Raw genomic sequence first — 14,934 nt, forward strand, 5'->3', positions numbered from 1 at the left:
ATGAAGAACAGCTTTCAGAGAAAAGAAGAGCAGTAGGATCTTGAGTTGGGAGTAATGGAAACAGGCTTCTCATACCAGATGGTGCTGTGTGACCTAAACTTTTGGAGTTTGTACCCTGTTTATAACATTAACTTAACACCTGATCTACTTGTATCTTGGAAATGGTGGAATGTGGTTAACATTTTGAGAAAGCTATTGCTTTTCCAATTATTTCCACAGAGTAGATTGCTACAAATGAAACTAAAGTTTATCTAGTCATAGCTTTTGCCTTAACTACAGTACCTAAGTTTTCCAAGCTTGTAAGAATTGCTGCAGAACACCAGTGCCTCTCTCAATGGAACATCTTTTTTTTATATATATAATTTTTATTGTGCTTTAAGTGAAATGGAACATTTTTTAAAAAACTGCAGATTTGATATTCAAACTGTGGTTTTAACTAGCTAACTTTATTTCTTGGAATTTTTTCAAGGCAGAAGGTTTCTAGTTTTGGCAGTGGGACAGAATATAAGGTGAAAGGAGGGGGAAACTTAGCAATGCATTGGTTTCCTAAAGCTATCAAACTGCAAACAAGCTTGAAAATAGGCTGAGGACTTAACGGGCTTGTATTCAGTCCAATTTCGATTCCATAGGGTGGAGCTCCAATATTGTATGAAAGAGGAATGAATCTGAACCCTTGATGTCTGCAACGCCGCCAGCAACAGCTCCTGAGCCATTCTGTGTTCCAAAAACCAAACCCACTGTCGTGGAGTCGATTCCGACTCAAGCGACCCTATAGGACAGAGTAGAACTGCCCCATAGTTTCCAAGGAGCGCCTGGCGGATTCAAACTGCTGACCTTCTGGTTAGCAGCCGCAGCACTCAACCACTATGCCACCAAGGTCTCCATTAAGTCTGGGAAAATCGAAGTCCAGGGCTGGGTCTGCAACGCTGGCCATAGGTTTTCCCAGACTTATACTCCGAGCAGCCGAAGAGCTGCTGCTGCAGCCGCAGCCGGATCCCCTTCTTCGGGGGCGGGGCTGAGCCCCCCGGAAACGCCCGGCTGCCCCGCCCTCCTTCCGCTTCCCTCTCGCCGTTGCTAGGCTACCGGGATCCTCGCCGAAAGCTGTGGCGGGTGAGCGTGGTGAGCGTCCACTCCGCCTGGTGCGCGGCCGGGCCTCCGAACGTGTGGTGCCGGTGCTTCCTGGGTCTTCTGTCGCTCCGGGAGCTGCGCCCACCCCTGCTGCCCAGGGCGGACCGGGCTGCGGGACCCTCGCACCCTTAGCTCTCTCCTCCAAGGAAATCTGTGTCCGCCCCCACCCGCGACCCCTCAGGAAACTGCCCTTCCCTCCTCCCGTGGCCAGGAAGCTCTGAACCTCGGAATTCGGCTTTCAAGGCCCACTTCTCCCGACCCCTGACCCTTGTTTTCCACCTATTCCGAGACGACACCTCCCCTCCCCCCGTTTCTTTCTTTTCCTGCGGCGTCGTGGTGGCTCTTCCCTCCTCAGGGAGAGGGAAGCATGGGGCCGGCGAGAGGCTTGGCGCCTCCGGAAGAGAAGGCAGGAAGACGTGTCGCCCTCTCGAACACAGGTGCGCCTCGGGGCCTCGCAGCGGGACCCAGCAGCGGGTCCCTGTTTGAGGAGAGGCTTGCTTGGCGGGGAAGAGGGAGCAGGCCAGCAGGCTTCTTAAAGACACGGAGCCAAAGTGGAGGGACGGGAATATCGGCAGTGTTTTCAGATGTCCTGTTATGGTTTGGAAACCCTGGTGGCGTAGTGGTTAAGTGCTACGGCTAACCAAAATGTCTGCTGTTCGAATCCACCGGGTGCTTTGGCAACTCTCTGGGGCAGTTCTACTCTGTCCTGTAAGGGTAGCTATGAGTCGGAATTGACTCGACGGCAACGGATGTTTGTGTTCTGGTTTTGTAGTTTCTCCGGTGTAATTGGCTGCCCTTTTTGGAAATTGGGCCCTGGTTGCGGTTGGATGCCGGCGTCGCTGACGAGTCTTCAGCATACCATGCAGAAGTAACATGTTCCCAGCGTTGGACACAGAGCTCAAGCAGGAGGTCGGTACACACCCCTTTCCAGGGACACGGCAGAAATCCAATACTAGATCAGATAGATGGTTCATTCTGGTGGCGCCTTTTCCCAGTTGGAAATCTTGAACCCCAATATAAAATGATTTGCATAAATGTCTTTCACATGGTTTGTTTACAGAAACCGTCAGGTATACTGTCCTTGGCAACAATACTTTTGTGGCTTTTGTTGAGAGTTCAGTATTATTTGAAAGGCTTTTCTTCACTGGGGTGGCTTTTCCTTTCACAGGTGCTTCCTGATCCCTATGAAGATTTTATGTACCATCACCTCCAGTACTATGGTTACTTTAAAGGTAACATCTTGTTCTCATCTAGCATCACTTTTTCTGGGTTAATGAACTGAATCGTTTCGTTAATTGATTACTTGGCAGAGTAGTCAGTCTCTATTTGTGTTTGGATGCACTAAGTAAGAGATGAGTTACCTCAGGTTCTTGAACAAGATGAAATTGAATTCGAGTTTCCTAATACCCTATTTGATGTTGTTAATGCTGGACCATAGAAAAAAATAAAGAAATTCTGTGGGCATCAGAATCAAAGAGTTCCTCAAGCTTTGAAAAAGTGGCTGTCTTCCTGTCTGCTCTCAAAGTAATAAATTTCAATAAGTTGTATCCATTGCTTTTCAAGTCACCTCACTCTCTTGTTTCCTCAGCTGTGAAATGGGGGTAATTATGCTTAACTCACCTAGATTGGAATGGGAAAGCTCTTTGAACAGTGGGCCATATTTATTACAAAGTCCTGTGGTGCTGGTGGGTGGCGGTGGTGATGGAAATAGTGATGGTTTTGGTAGTAGTGGTTTCAGGCTTGACCTAGATGTTGACTGTGAGCCAGCCTTCCAGCAACCTGGGTTATACGGAGTGGTTAAGAGCTCGCTGCTAACCAAAATCTCAGCAGTTTGAATCCACTAGCCGCTCCTTGGAAACCCTATGGGGCAGTTCTACTCTGTCCTGTAGGGTCTCTATGAGCCAGAATCGACTCAACAGCAATGGGTTTGTTTTTTTGTTTGTTCATTTGTTTGGGTTTTTTATTCTTAGCTCAGAGAGGCAATTTACCAAACTCTGCAACACACCAGCGTCTCTGGAAGAGTAACTCTCGATTCCTGTTGAATGGCTCTTTTGGGGAAAGAGATGATTTGATACCAGACCCCCTGCAAAAGGAGAAGCTTCTTTGTGAGTAATTATCAGAGTGTATGAGACCCCCAGAACCCTCACTGCAAAACAGTAGAAACAACGCAGTAGTGTTAATGAGTTTGAGTATAATTGATAACGCCACGTCTTTTTTTTTTTTTTTTTTCCTGTTTCAGTCATTGGAGTGAGCAAGATATTTTTTTTCGTAGCAAAGCATTTCTTAAGATTTTGCTGCAGAAGTGCAAAGGAAAAAAGAATGGGTTATCTGTTTTTTTAAAAAAAAAAAGTGTGTGTATATGTATGTATGAGGTTACCCACAACCCAGTGCCATAAGGTTAGGAAATTCAAATGGTAAAGAAAAAAAAAAAAAGGTACAAAACGAAAACTAAAAGCCCTCCTTTGCTCCACCCCTAGTATAGCCATTGCTCTTATAATTCCTTTCAGAAGAAAAATAAAATATATCCTCATATGGATCTATAGTTTTTCTTTTTAAGGACTCACAAAGAATCCTATACACAATCTACTTGTTGTTTCCTTAATATCTTAGAAAACCATTTCGTATGAACACAGAAGAATCTACATTGTTATTTTTAAAGGCACCTATATTATTTCATTTCATTAATGTATTGTAATTATTTTAACTTCCCTGATGGTTTGGAAACTCTGGTGGCATAGTGGTTAAGTGCTACGGCTATTAACCTTGGCAGCTCAGATCTACCGGGCACTTGTTGAAAACTCTTTGGGGGCAGTTCTGCTCTGTTCTCTAGGATCGCTGTGAGTCGGAATCGACAGCAGTGGGTTTGGTTTTTTTTTTTGCTTTTTTTTTTAAACTGATGGATTGGAGCCCCGGTGGCGTAGCAGCTAAGAGCTCAGCCGCTAAGCGAAAAGTAGGTAGTTCAAATCCACCAGCCACTCCTTGGAAACCTGATGAAGCATTTCTACTCTGACCTATAGGGTCGCTATGAGTTGCAATCAACTCTATGGCAACGAGTTCCTAATGGATTGTTGCCACTGTGGTGGTGGGATCTAGTTTTTGCTGTTTTGAACATTGCTGTAATGAATATTTTTGTGTAGGTATTTGACAGACTTTTGTGAGAAAATCTAAGGGGAATCTTTAGCAGTGGGATTGCTGGATCAAAGGGCCTGTGTATTTTAAATTTAAAACCAGAAAGGTTGCAGCAATTTGTCCTATAGCCAGCAGAGTGAGAGTGCTTGCTTACTTGTACCCTTGCCAGGATGAGTGTGAAAATACATAAATGCTTTTCCTGCCTTTTAGGTGAAAAATTAGTATCTCCCTGTAGTTTCTGTTTATATTCTTTAATTATGAGTGAGATGGAGCAGCTTTATCATCTTTTCAGATGTTTATTGGCTCTTTTTTTTTTGTTTTATTAAACTGCAGGGAGAAGATTTAGATAGAAACCAAGGGGCCCAAGTTAGGGGTAGAAAGGAGTTGGGGGGAGGGGGAGTGGGCAGAAAAAAGAAAAACAAAGATCCCTAGGACAAACCATGTCCCTTCCTTCTCCTTCCTTAGGGCCTACCTGCTTGTCTTCAACTGTGCACAGACAGCTAGAAGCTGTGAACAGAGGTATTTCATTTCCTTCCAGACCAGAAAATTCAAGCTCATTCATGGAATTATGTCTTCCCCTTTCTTAGTCTGTCACCCTCCCCCAGCAGAGCGTTATCAGGAGGTCCTGGGACTCACACCTGATGGCCACTGAGGGACCTTGAGCCTTTCCTTTCCCCCCTCATTTCCTTTCTTTTTTTTTGCCCTGAAAGTCTTCTCCTCCCTTTTGTCTCATTCTTTCTTTCCCAGAGAACAGTTCTTCCCTCTCATTTGCTACTTTTCTTTTCTCTCTGCTCCCCTTTCCATCCTCTTGGTTTTATGTCTCTCTGGGCTTTGAATAGTTACGTTATTGACCTGAATTTTAATTTGTAGGTTGTTTAAGTGTAGTTACTAACATTTTATGTACCTTTTCAAAATGCTAATGGGTTAATTGAAAGTTCCCATTCTTGCATCTCTTAACAAAAACAATAAAATACATTTAGTAACTTTGTATTCATTTGTGACACACTTTTGTAATATCTTGGACCTATTAACTTTAAAAACAAAAAAGCTTCTTCTATCTTATTCTAAGGCTTTACATTTAAATATTTAATAGAGCGTGCAGAAATTTAATTTAACATTTTATAATTTTAAATATGTCATCCTGGACTAAATCTCCCTCTTGAAGGAGAAACATGTTATAGAATTGCACACCTGTGCCAATATTTTAATACAGTGCTTGAAGTTGCTTAGTTTCTATAGTTGAGCAGTAAAATGCTCAAGGAGGAAAAGGAGGTATTTTTACTCCTTCCCTTTTGCTTTTGCAGATTCGCTTATGTGGAATTCACCACTTCTTAGGAGCAGACAGCTTCTTTATGATGACTTGGGTGACATAAACCCACGTCTTCGAGAACCCCGAGATCTCTTTGCACTCTTTTCTAGCAGTGGGCCACTGCTGGCTCCAAGATGGCCAATAGAATGTGAGGTCATCAAAGAAAATGTTCGTCATATTGGTAATGTGAATTATGTGTGGTGTTCTTGCTTTTCTGACTCTATTACAAGACCTTAGATTTGTAAGTGCTGCATGCTGAAGTATAAGGCAAGAGAGAGTCAGCGTGCATTAGCTCACCGTGAAATGATTAAGCTCTTGGGAAATGATACACTTTTGCCAAAATCCAAGAGACCGATGTGTAAACTGGAATACTTCTGAGTTTATTGGAATGTGACAATACTTTCCTAGAGACCAAAATATGTACTTACATTTGTTTTCTAGATTATTCCCATCTCAATATTAATATGCTTTAATGAATTTTGTAAGAGCTGTATTTTTATCAGCTTTTTTTTTTGGTATAATTGGTGAAGACCATATATGCCAGACTTGGGTTTACAACATAATTTTTACTGTTTTTAATTATAACTCAAGTTTATTGGAGTTTTTTACAGGAATAGTGGATTCTTATGACATTGCTGGTCATATTGATGAGCTCCTGGTATAAGCACAATCTTTAACATTCATTTTATGAAGCATTTACAAGAGTAAATTGCATTAAAAAGTGGGGACTTCTCTAATTACTGAAACACTTGTGTCTCACCAAACGTTGTGTCTCTGCTTTAGACTGTGCTAAATAAACAACTGGATGTTTCGTATTTTCTAACTCTACTTTTATAATAGTTAATAAATATTTTTAAGCATTTATCATATGCTAAGTATAGTACTTGGTGCTAGAGATATAATGATGAACAAGATGGAGTTACCAGAGCTCACAGACTTGTAGGGAAAGTAAAGATATAGCCAGGTAATTGCATACAGTTTGGACTCTGGGAACACCTACCCAACCTGGGAGATCAGAGAGGGTTTCCAAGAGGAGTTGGCATATAATCTGAGATGTAAAGGTTGAGTTAGAAGTGATCCAGTTGAGGAAGGTCAAAGAAAAGTATTCCAGTTAGAGAAGCCCCATGGTGTGTTGGGGAAACCATAGAGTATAGGGCATAAAAGACAAGAGATAATGCTGAAAATACAGGAAAGGGCTCAATGGGGACAAAACTGGTTGGGGTGTTCGGAAACATGTAGGGCATGCCGAGTTGGCAAAAGGCTGGTGAATCCTAAGATCATTTGCCCCTACCCCATACAGTTTTTAATAGAAGTCCAAGATGATCTGGCTAGACAATAGGATTTTGCTATTCCCTGTATAAGATAGCAATAGGAGCCCTGGGGGTGCAGTGGTTAAGTGCTTGGCTGCTAACCGAAGGGTCAGTGGTTCAAACCCACAAGCTGCTGCACGAGAGAAAGATGCAGCAGTCTGCTTCTGTAAAGATTTACAGCCTTGGAAACCCTGTGGGGCAATTCTGCTCTGTCCTGTTGCATTGCTGTGAGTTGGAATTGACTCTTTGGCAATGGGTTTGGTTCTTTTTATATGTGTATATGTAAGTAGTGGAAACGAGTGGATATTAGACCAAGACAGAGAATTCCTGTGAGGATTTGGGACTGGGTACTATTTGAAAACCCTATGGAGCAGTTCTGCTCTGTCCTGTAGGGTCGCTATGAGTCGGAATCAACTCAACAGCAGCAGGTTTGGTTGGTTTTTTTTAACCAAGGGTATAGGCAAGGAAAGGAGAAAAAAGTGAAACACTGGAATTTGATATTTAAGTTATTGTGGTAGGAATCCACTAAACCCCTAGATATTTAGAAAAGTAAAAAAAAAATTTTTTTTTTTTTGTAAAAAAATACAGTTCCTGCATTCACATCAGTGACATTGATTACATTCTTCAAGTTGTGCAACCATTCTTCCTTTCCTTTTTCATGATTCCATCACCAGTAAGATAAACTTACCGCCCCCTAAGCATTTCATCTGATTTTTTGAGTTACTGTTGTCAGTTTGATCCCATAGGGATAATTTTTTTAAAAGAGCACAATGCTCAAGGCAGACATTCTTCATTAGTTAAGCTAAACTGTTGTTTGGTTAAAAGATGACTTCAGGAGATAGTTTCAGTTTAAGGCTTAAAGACTATCTCAGGCAATAGTTTTGGGAGTCATCTAGCCTCAGTGACCAGAAAGTCTGGATTCCATGAAAATGGGAAAGCAATTTTTTTTTTCCCCAAGGAAACTTAATAACAAGTACCTTACTTTTTAAATTGAATTTTCAAAGCCTCATCACTCCCTATTCCAAGAAATTAGCATCATCCTTTTACTGAATTACATCTTTATATGCCCTTCACTTTCATCAGAAACCCTGGTGGCGTAGTGGTTAACCGCCATGGCTGCTAACCAAAAGGTCAGCGGTGTGAATCCACCAGGTGCTCCTTGGAAACCCTGTGGGGCAGTTCTGCTGTGTCCTATAGGGTTGCTATGGGTCGGAATCGACTTGATGGCAATGAGTTTTGTTTTGTTTTTTTTTTGGTCACTTTCGTCGGTGGCTGCTGTACTTACAATGATACTGAAAAATTGCCCAACCCCATATGAGAAATTACTTTTGGAATTCATTGCTAATGAGAAAGCCTTGTTTATTCTGAAACAATTGACATACTTGCTCCTCTGAAGTAAGAAAAAAATATGTAGCTGATCATGTTACCCTGACTTTAAGGAAACTTGGCTAAATTTTAAAAAGCTATTGAAGCAACTGTATTGACTTTTCTGTTGGCATATATTTAGTCATTTTTTTCCTGCTCTTATACTTCAGTCTTCTATTTAAAGTTGATTATTTCACTGTATGTGTTTTTTGTTAAAAATTTCCTTATAGTCTTTAGGAAAAGAAGCAAGACATAATTATAGTTTATAAACAAACTAGAAACTCAGGGTGAGAATTTGGTTTGACTCAACCAAAGTAGCCATTTGAATAATTATTATTTTAATTTAAATCAGTTCTAATAAAGTACCTTTTCTATTTCTTATCTCATGCACTTTTTTTGTCTTCTTTCAGAGTGGGTTCCACCTCAACCGGAATATTTCTATCAATCTACAGGGAATGAAAAGGTACCAGAAATTGTAGGAGAGGAAAAAGGCACAGTCGTCTATCAGTTAGATTCAGGTATTGTTGTTACACTGAATAATCATGACAAAGTTATAAGTGTATTTTCTATGATAAAAGTAATGCAAAAATTTGTAGTTTAGTAACAAACTATCTTTTCCAGACCAAACTAAGTGAGGGCCCTGATATTCACGACCAGTCAGCTGTAAAATTTTAGCAGCTTTTAAAAATGACAGTATATTTTTCTTAATAGTTCTAAGTCCATCTCACAGCTTCTCCTTTGTTCACCTGCCTGAAAATGAGATGTTGGATAGGGGAGCTTGTTTTTCTTTTCTCCACCTTCTGCACTTACATTACTGACTACTTTGTTGTATGTGTATATAATTGTCATTTACTTGGTGGTTTCCTGCAGTAAGTTTCAGGCTCTCTAGGTATAAAATCCTGGCTTTTTTAAAAGTATCGACTACACTGAACCCAATAACAAAAAGATACATATTCTTGTCATGGGTATATGGAAGATTCCCCAGGATAGACCATATGCTAGGCCATAAATCAAGTATTAATGAATTTAAATGGATTTAAATCATATAAAATATGTTCTCTGATCACAAAAAAATTAAATTAGAAATCAACAACAAAATGAAATCTGGAAGAACCACAAATACTTGGAAATTATACAACACATTTCTAAATCATGCATGGGTTAAAGAAGAAGTCACAAGATGTGTTAGAAAATATTTTGAATGAATGAAAATAAAATTACAACATATCAAAATTTATGGGATACAGTCAAAGCACTACAGGGGAATTTTATGGCTTTAAATGCCCATGTTTGTGTAATCTAGTGGCATTTGAAGTCCTCTGATTTCGGGAGGAGAGATGAGAATCAGCATCAGCCCAGAGCATTCCTGCGAGATGGAGGTCAGACATACCACCGCTCTCTAACCTTTTTACCAATTCCCACACCAGCTGTCCTCCCCACAGCATTCTCTCTACTTCACTGCCGTGTTAGATCATTCATTGCAGTTGTCCCACCCCACAGATCATAATCACAACTTTGTGGTTTATCAGGGAAGCAACATTTTACAGCTCAGGATCAGGATCAATTTGGAAGTAACAAGAACAACTCAGGACAGCTTTGTAATCAGGACAGCTTCCAGTCAAGACAGCTCTCAGCTCCTTCTGAGCTGTGCCCACAGGCTGCCCCTCTCAGGCCTGGCCTCTGCTGCCAAGCCCCACTTGGGCAAGTGCCACAGCTCTTTCAGCTCTGCCATTGAGTGCCCAGAGGCACCCAACTCCACCAGCAAGCCTCCTGCCTGATGATGCTCAGCTCTCTAGTTCCATGGGTCGGCAAGCCCACTGCAGTCATCTCCTGTCTTGCGCCGTCTCATGCCGTCTTCAGTGTTACAGCTCTGTCTCCTGGGTCTAGAAGGTTCTCACTGCAGGGATCCTGGATCCAAAAGATGCAGTGTGCTCCCAGCCTTTCTTTCTTTTTTTTCTTTTTTTTTAAATAACTTTTATTAAGCTTCAAGTGAACGTTTACAAATCCAATCAGTCTGTCACATATAAGTTTACATACATCTCACTCCCTACTCCCACTTGCTCTCCCCCTCTTGAGTCAGCCCTTTCAGTCTCTCCTTTCTTGACAATTTTGCCGGCTTCCCTCTCTCTCTATCCTCCCATCCCCCCTCCAGACAAGAGTGGCCAACACAATCTCAAGTGTCCACCTGATATAATTAGCTCACTCTCCATCAGCGTCTCTCTCCCACCCACTGACCAGTCCCTTTCATGTCTGATGAGTTGTCTTCGGGGATGGTTCCTGTCCTGTGCCAACAGAAGGTCTGGGGAGCATGGCCGCCAGGATTCCTCTAGTCTCAATCAGACCATTAAGTTTGGTCTTTTTATGAGAATTTGGGGTCTGCATCCCACTGATCTCCTGCTCCCTCAGGGGTCCTCTGCTGTGCTCCCTGTCAGGGCAGTCATCGATTGTGGCGGGGCGCCAACTAGTTCTTCTGGTCTCAGGGTGATGTAGGTCTCTGGTTCATGTGGCCCTTTCTGTCTCTTGGGCTCTTAGTTGTCGTGTGGCCTTGGTGTTCTTCATTTTCCTTTGCTCCAGGTTGGTTGAGACCAATTGATGCATCTTAGATGGCCGCTTGTTAGCATTTAAGACCCCAGACGCCACATTTCAAAGTGGGATGCAGAATGTTTTCATAATAGAATTATTTTGCCAATTGACTTAGAAGTCCCCACAAACCATGTTCCCCAGACCCCCGCCCCTGCTCCGCTGACCTTTGAAGCATTCATTTTATCCCGGAAACTTCTCTGCTTTTGGTCCAGTCCAATTGAGCTGACCTTCCATGTATTGAGTGTTGTCTTTCCCTTCACCTAAAGCAGTTCTTATCTACTGATTAATCCATAAAAAACCCTCTCCCACCCTCCCTCTCTCCCCCCCTCGTAACCACAAAAGTATGTGTTCTTCTCAGGTTTACTATTTCTCAAGATCTTATAATAGTGGTCTTATACAATATTTGTCTTTTTGCCTCTGACTAATTTCGCTCAGCATAATGCCTTCCAGGTTCCTCCATGTTATGAAATGTTTCAGAGATTCGTCACTGTTCTTTATCGATGTGTGGTATTCCATTGTGTGAAAATACCACAATTTATTTAGCCATTCATCCGTTGATGGACACCTTGGTTGCTTCCAGCTTTTTGCTATTGTAAACAGAGCTGCAATAAACATGGGTGCGCATATATCTGTTTGTATGAAGGCTCTTGTATCTCTAGGGTATATTCCCAGGAGTGGGATTTCTGGGTTGTATGGTAGTTCTATTTCTAACTGTTTAAGATAACACCAGATAGATTTCCAAAGTGGTTGTACCATTTTACATTCCCACCAGCAGTGTATGAGAGTTCCAATCTCTCCGCAGCCTCTCCAACATTTATTATTTTGTGTTTTTTGGATTAATGCCAGCCTTGCTGGTGTGAGATGGAATCTCATCGTAGTTTTAATTTGCATTTCTCTAATGGCTAATGATCGAGAGCATTTTCTCATGTATCTCTTGGCTGCCTGAATATCTTCTTTAGTGAAATGTGTGTTCATATCCTTTGCCCACTTCTTGATTGGGTTGTTTGTCTTTTTGTGGTTGAGTTTTGACAGAATCATGTAGATTTTAGAGATCAGGTGCTGGTCGGAGATGTCGTAGCTGAAAATTCTTTCCCAATCTGTAGGTGGTCTTTTTACTCTTTTGGTGAAGTCTTTAGATGAGCATAGGTGTTTGATTTTTAGGAGCTCCCAGTTATCGGGTTTCTCTTCATCATTTTTGGTAATATTTTGTATTCTGTTTATACCTTGTATTAGGGCTCCTAGGGTTGTCCCAATTTTTTTCCCATGATCTTTATCGTTTTAGTCTTTATGTTTAGGTCTTTGATCCACTTGGAGTTAGTTTTTGTGCATGGTGTGAGGTATGGGTCCTGTTTCATTTTTTTGCAAATGGATATCCAGTTCTGCCAGCACCATTTGTTAAAAAGGCTATTTTTTCCCCAATTAATTGACACTGGTCCTTTGTCAAATATCAGCTGCTCATACGTGGATGGATCTATGTCTGGGTTCTCAATTCTGTTCCATTGGTCTATGTGCCTGTTGTTGTACCAGTACCAGGCTGTTTTGACTACTGTGGCTGTGTAATAGGTTCTGAAGTCAGGTAAAGTGAGGCCTCCCACTTTCTTCTTCTTTTTCAGTAGTGCTTTGCTTATCCGGGGCTTCTTTCCCTTCCATATGAAATTGGTGATTTGTTTCTCTATCCCCTTAAAATATGACATTGGAATTTGGATCGGAAGTGCGTTAAATGTATAGATGGCTTTTGGTAGAATAGACATTTTTACTATGTTAAGTCTTCCTATCCATGAGCAAGGTATGTTTTTCCACTTAAGTATGTCCCAGCCCTTCTTTCTTGATGGTAATGAGGTCCTTCCTCAACCTCTCTGATACTGGTCCTTTTAAGCCTAGCAGGGTGGCAAAACTGACCAATTTCTTAGGTAGGCCACAGTCACCTAGTTTGCATAGTAATCAACCAATTCCCACAGGAGTTTGCATAGTAAAGTGTCTAGTCCCTTTGCAAGATTGTGGCCTAGCAAACCATCTTGGCAGAACTACAAAACCAGGGTCAAAAAGGCCATTTATAAAGAGAAACCAATTGCATTGCAGTTTGAAGAGAAGATCTCAAATCAATTACCTAAGCATCTACCCTAATTAAACTAGAATAAGAACAAACTAAACCTGAAACAAGCAGAAGGAAATAATAAAGATAAGTATGAAAGTCATTGAAATAAAAAACAAAAATAATAAAGGAAATGAAACTGAAAGTTGTTTCTTTGGAAATATCTACGAAATTGACAAAACTTTAGACCAACCAAGAAGAAGGAGAGGAGGCACAAATTATTAAAATCAGGAATGAAAGAAGGGATATAACCACCAACCCTACAGAAATCAAAAGAATTGTAAGGTATTGTCATGAACAATTTCATGCCAACAATAGCAAGATGAAATGGACAAATTGCTAAAAAGACACAAATTACCAAAACCAACTCAAGAAGAAATAGAAGATCTGAATAGAATCTAACAAAAAAAAAAATTTTTTTTGAATTAATAATTTAAAGTCTTCCTGCAAAGGAAATCCAGGCCCAGAGGGCTTGACTGGTAAATTCTATCAAACATTTAAAGGTGGAATAATACCAATTCTTCATAAAATTCAAAAACAAAAGGGAAGGAAACATTTCTTCATTCTTTTTATGAGGCCAGTATTGCTTTGATACCAGTGACACAAAGACTTCACAAGGAAAGAAAACTCCAGACCAATATTATTCTTGATACAGATACAAAAATCCTCAACAAAGTATTATCAGACCTAATGCAGTAACATATAAAAAGTGATTTATACTGGGAAAACAAGATTGGTTTAATATCTGAAAATCAAGAAAAATGTAGAAATAATTATAAATTTATGTTAACAGACACAGTGTATAAAGATGTAGTTTGTAACGATAAGGGGAGGATGGAACTGCAGAGTTACTATATGATATTGAAGCTAAGTTGATAATGAGTTTAAACTCTAGATTGTTATAAATTTAAGATGTTAATTATAACCCCCATCATAGCTACTGAGAAAATTCCTTAAAAATGCACTGAAAATGAAAGGAGGGAATCAACCTAACACACACACATAAAGCACTGTTGGAGGAAGTGAGAAACAAAAAAGATACGACATACAAAAAAGAAATAGCAAAACGGCAGAGGTAAATCCTTCCTTATTAATAATTATATTAAATAGTCTAAACTCTCCAATTAAAAGCAGAGACTGCGTGAGTGAATTGAAAGACATGATCCAACTATATGTTGTCTATAAGAGATTTACATTAGATGCACAGACACTAAGTTGAAAGTGAAAAGATAGAAAAGGATATTTTATGCAGGTAACCACAGGAGAGCTGGATTAGCTGTATACTAATATCAGACGAAATGGACTTTAAGTAAAAAATTGTTACAAGAGACAAAAAAAGGTCACTATATATTGATAAAAGTATCAGTTTGTCAAGAAGATATAACAACTATAAACTTGTATGCACCAAAAAACAAAGCATAAAGCACACTGACAGAACTGAACAGAGAGATAATTCTATAGTAGTAGTTGGAAACTTAAATACACTATTTTCAGTAATAAAGAGGACATATGGACAGAAGATCAACAAGGAAATGAGAACAAGATAGAGGGCTTGAGAAAAATGATAAACCAACTACATCTAGCAGACATATATGGAACACTCAACCCAACAACAACAGAATACACATGCTTCTCAAGTGCACGTGAATTATTCTCTGAAATAGGCTATATGTTAGGCCACAAAACAAGTCTCCATAAATTTAAAAGGTTAAACTCATACAAAGTATCTTCTCCGTTTACAGTGGAATGAAGCTAGAAATCAGTAACAGAAGGAAAAGTGAAAATTCACAAATATGCGGAAATTAAATAACATACTCTTTAAAAACCATTGGGTCAAAGAAGAAATCACAAGGAAAATTAGAAGATACTTTGAGACGAATGAAAACACAACGTACCAAAAACAGCAAAAGCAGTTCCCAGGGGGGAATTTATAACTGAAATGCCTACGTTAATAAAGAAAAAAGATCTCAAAATCTTCTAGTTCATGGGACTTGAACAAACTAAACCCAAAGCTAGCA

General features: G+C 40.3%; 1 protein-coding gene across 4 annotated transcripts in view; it reads left to right on the forward strand.

Annotated features, from left to right (window-relative positions):
• The first annotated feature begins 887 nt into the window (after positions 1-887).
• The window catches only part of AGBL2 (AGBL carboxypeptidase 2), a 47,924-nt gene continuing 33,877 nt past the window's right edge, over positions 888-14,934 (forward strand). For all 4 annotated transcript variants that reach the window (XM_010592058.3, XM_010592060.3, XM_010592061.3 and 1 more), the window contains exons 1-7: positions 888-1,565; positions 1,901-2,037; positions 2,297-2,360; positions 3,099-3,233; positions 4,723-4,776; positions 5,562-5,747; positions 8,652-8,759. In XM_010592058.3, the coding sequence (XP_010590360.1) occupies positions 2,002-2,037; positions 2,297-2,360; positions 3,099-3,233; positions 4,723-4,776; positions 5,562-5,747; positions 8,652-8,759 (583 nt within the window). In that variant the 5' untranslated portion in view covers positions 888-1,565; positions 1,901-2,001. The remainder of the gene's footprint in view (positions 1,566-1,900; positions 2,038-2,296; positions 2,361-3,098; positions 3,234-4,722; positions 4,777-5,561; positions 5,748-8,651; positions 8,760-14,934) is intronic.

The sequence above is a fragment of the Loxodonta africana genome, chromosome 7 (genome assembly GCF_030014295.1).
Source record: "Loxodonta africana isolate mLoxAfr1 chromosome 7, mLoxAfr1.hap2, whole genome shotgun sequence".
NCBI lineage: Eukaryota > Metazoa > Chordata > Mammalia > Proboscidea > Elephantidae > Loxodonta > Loxodonta africana.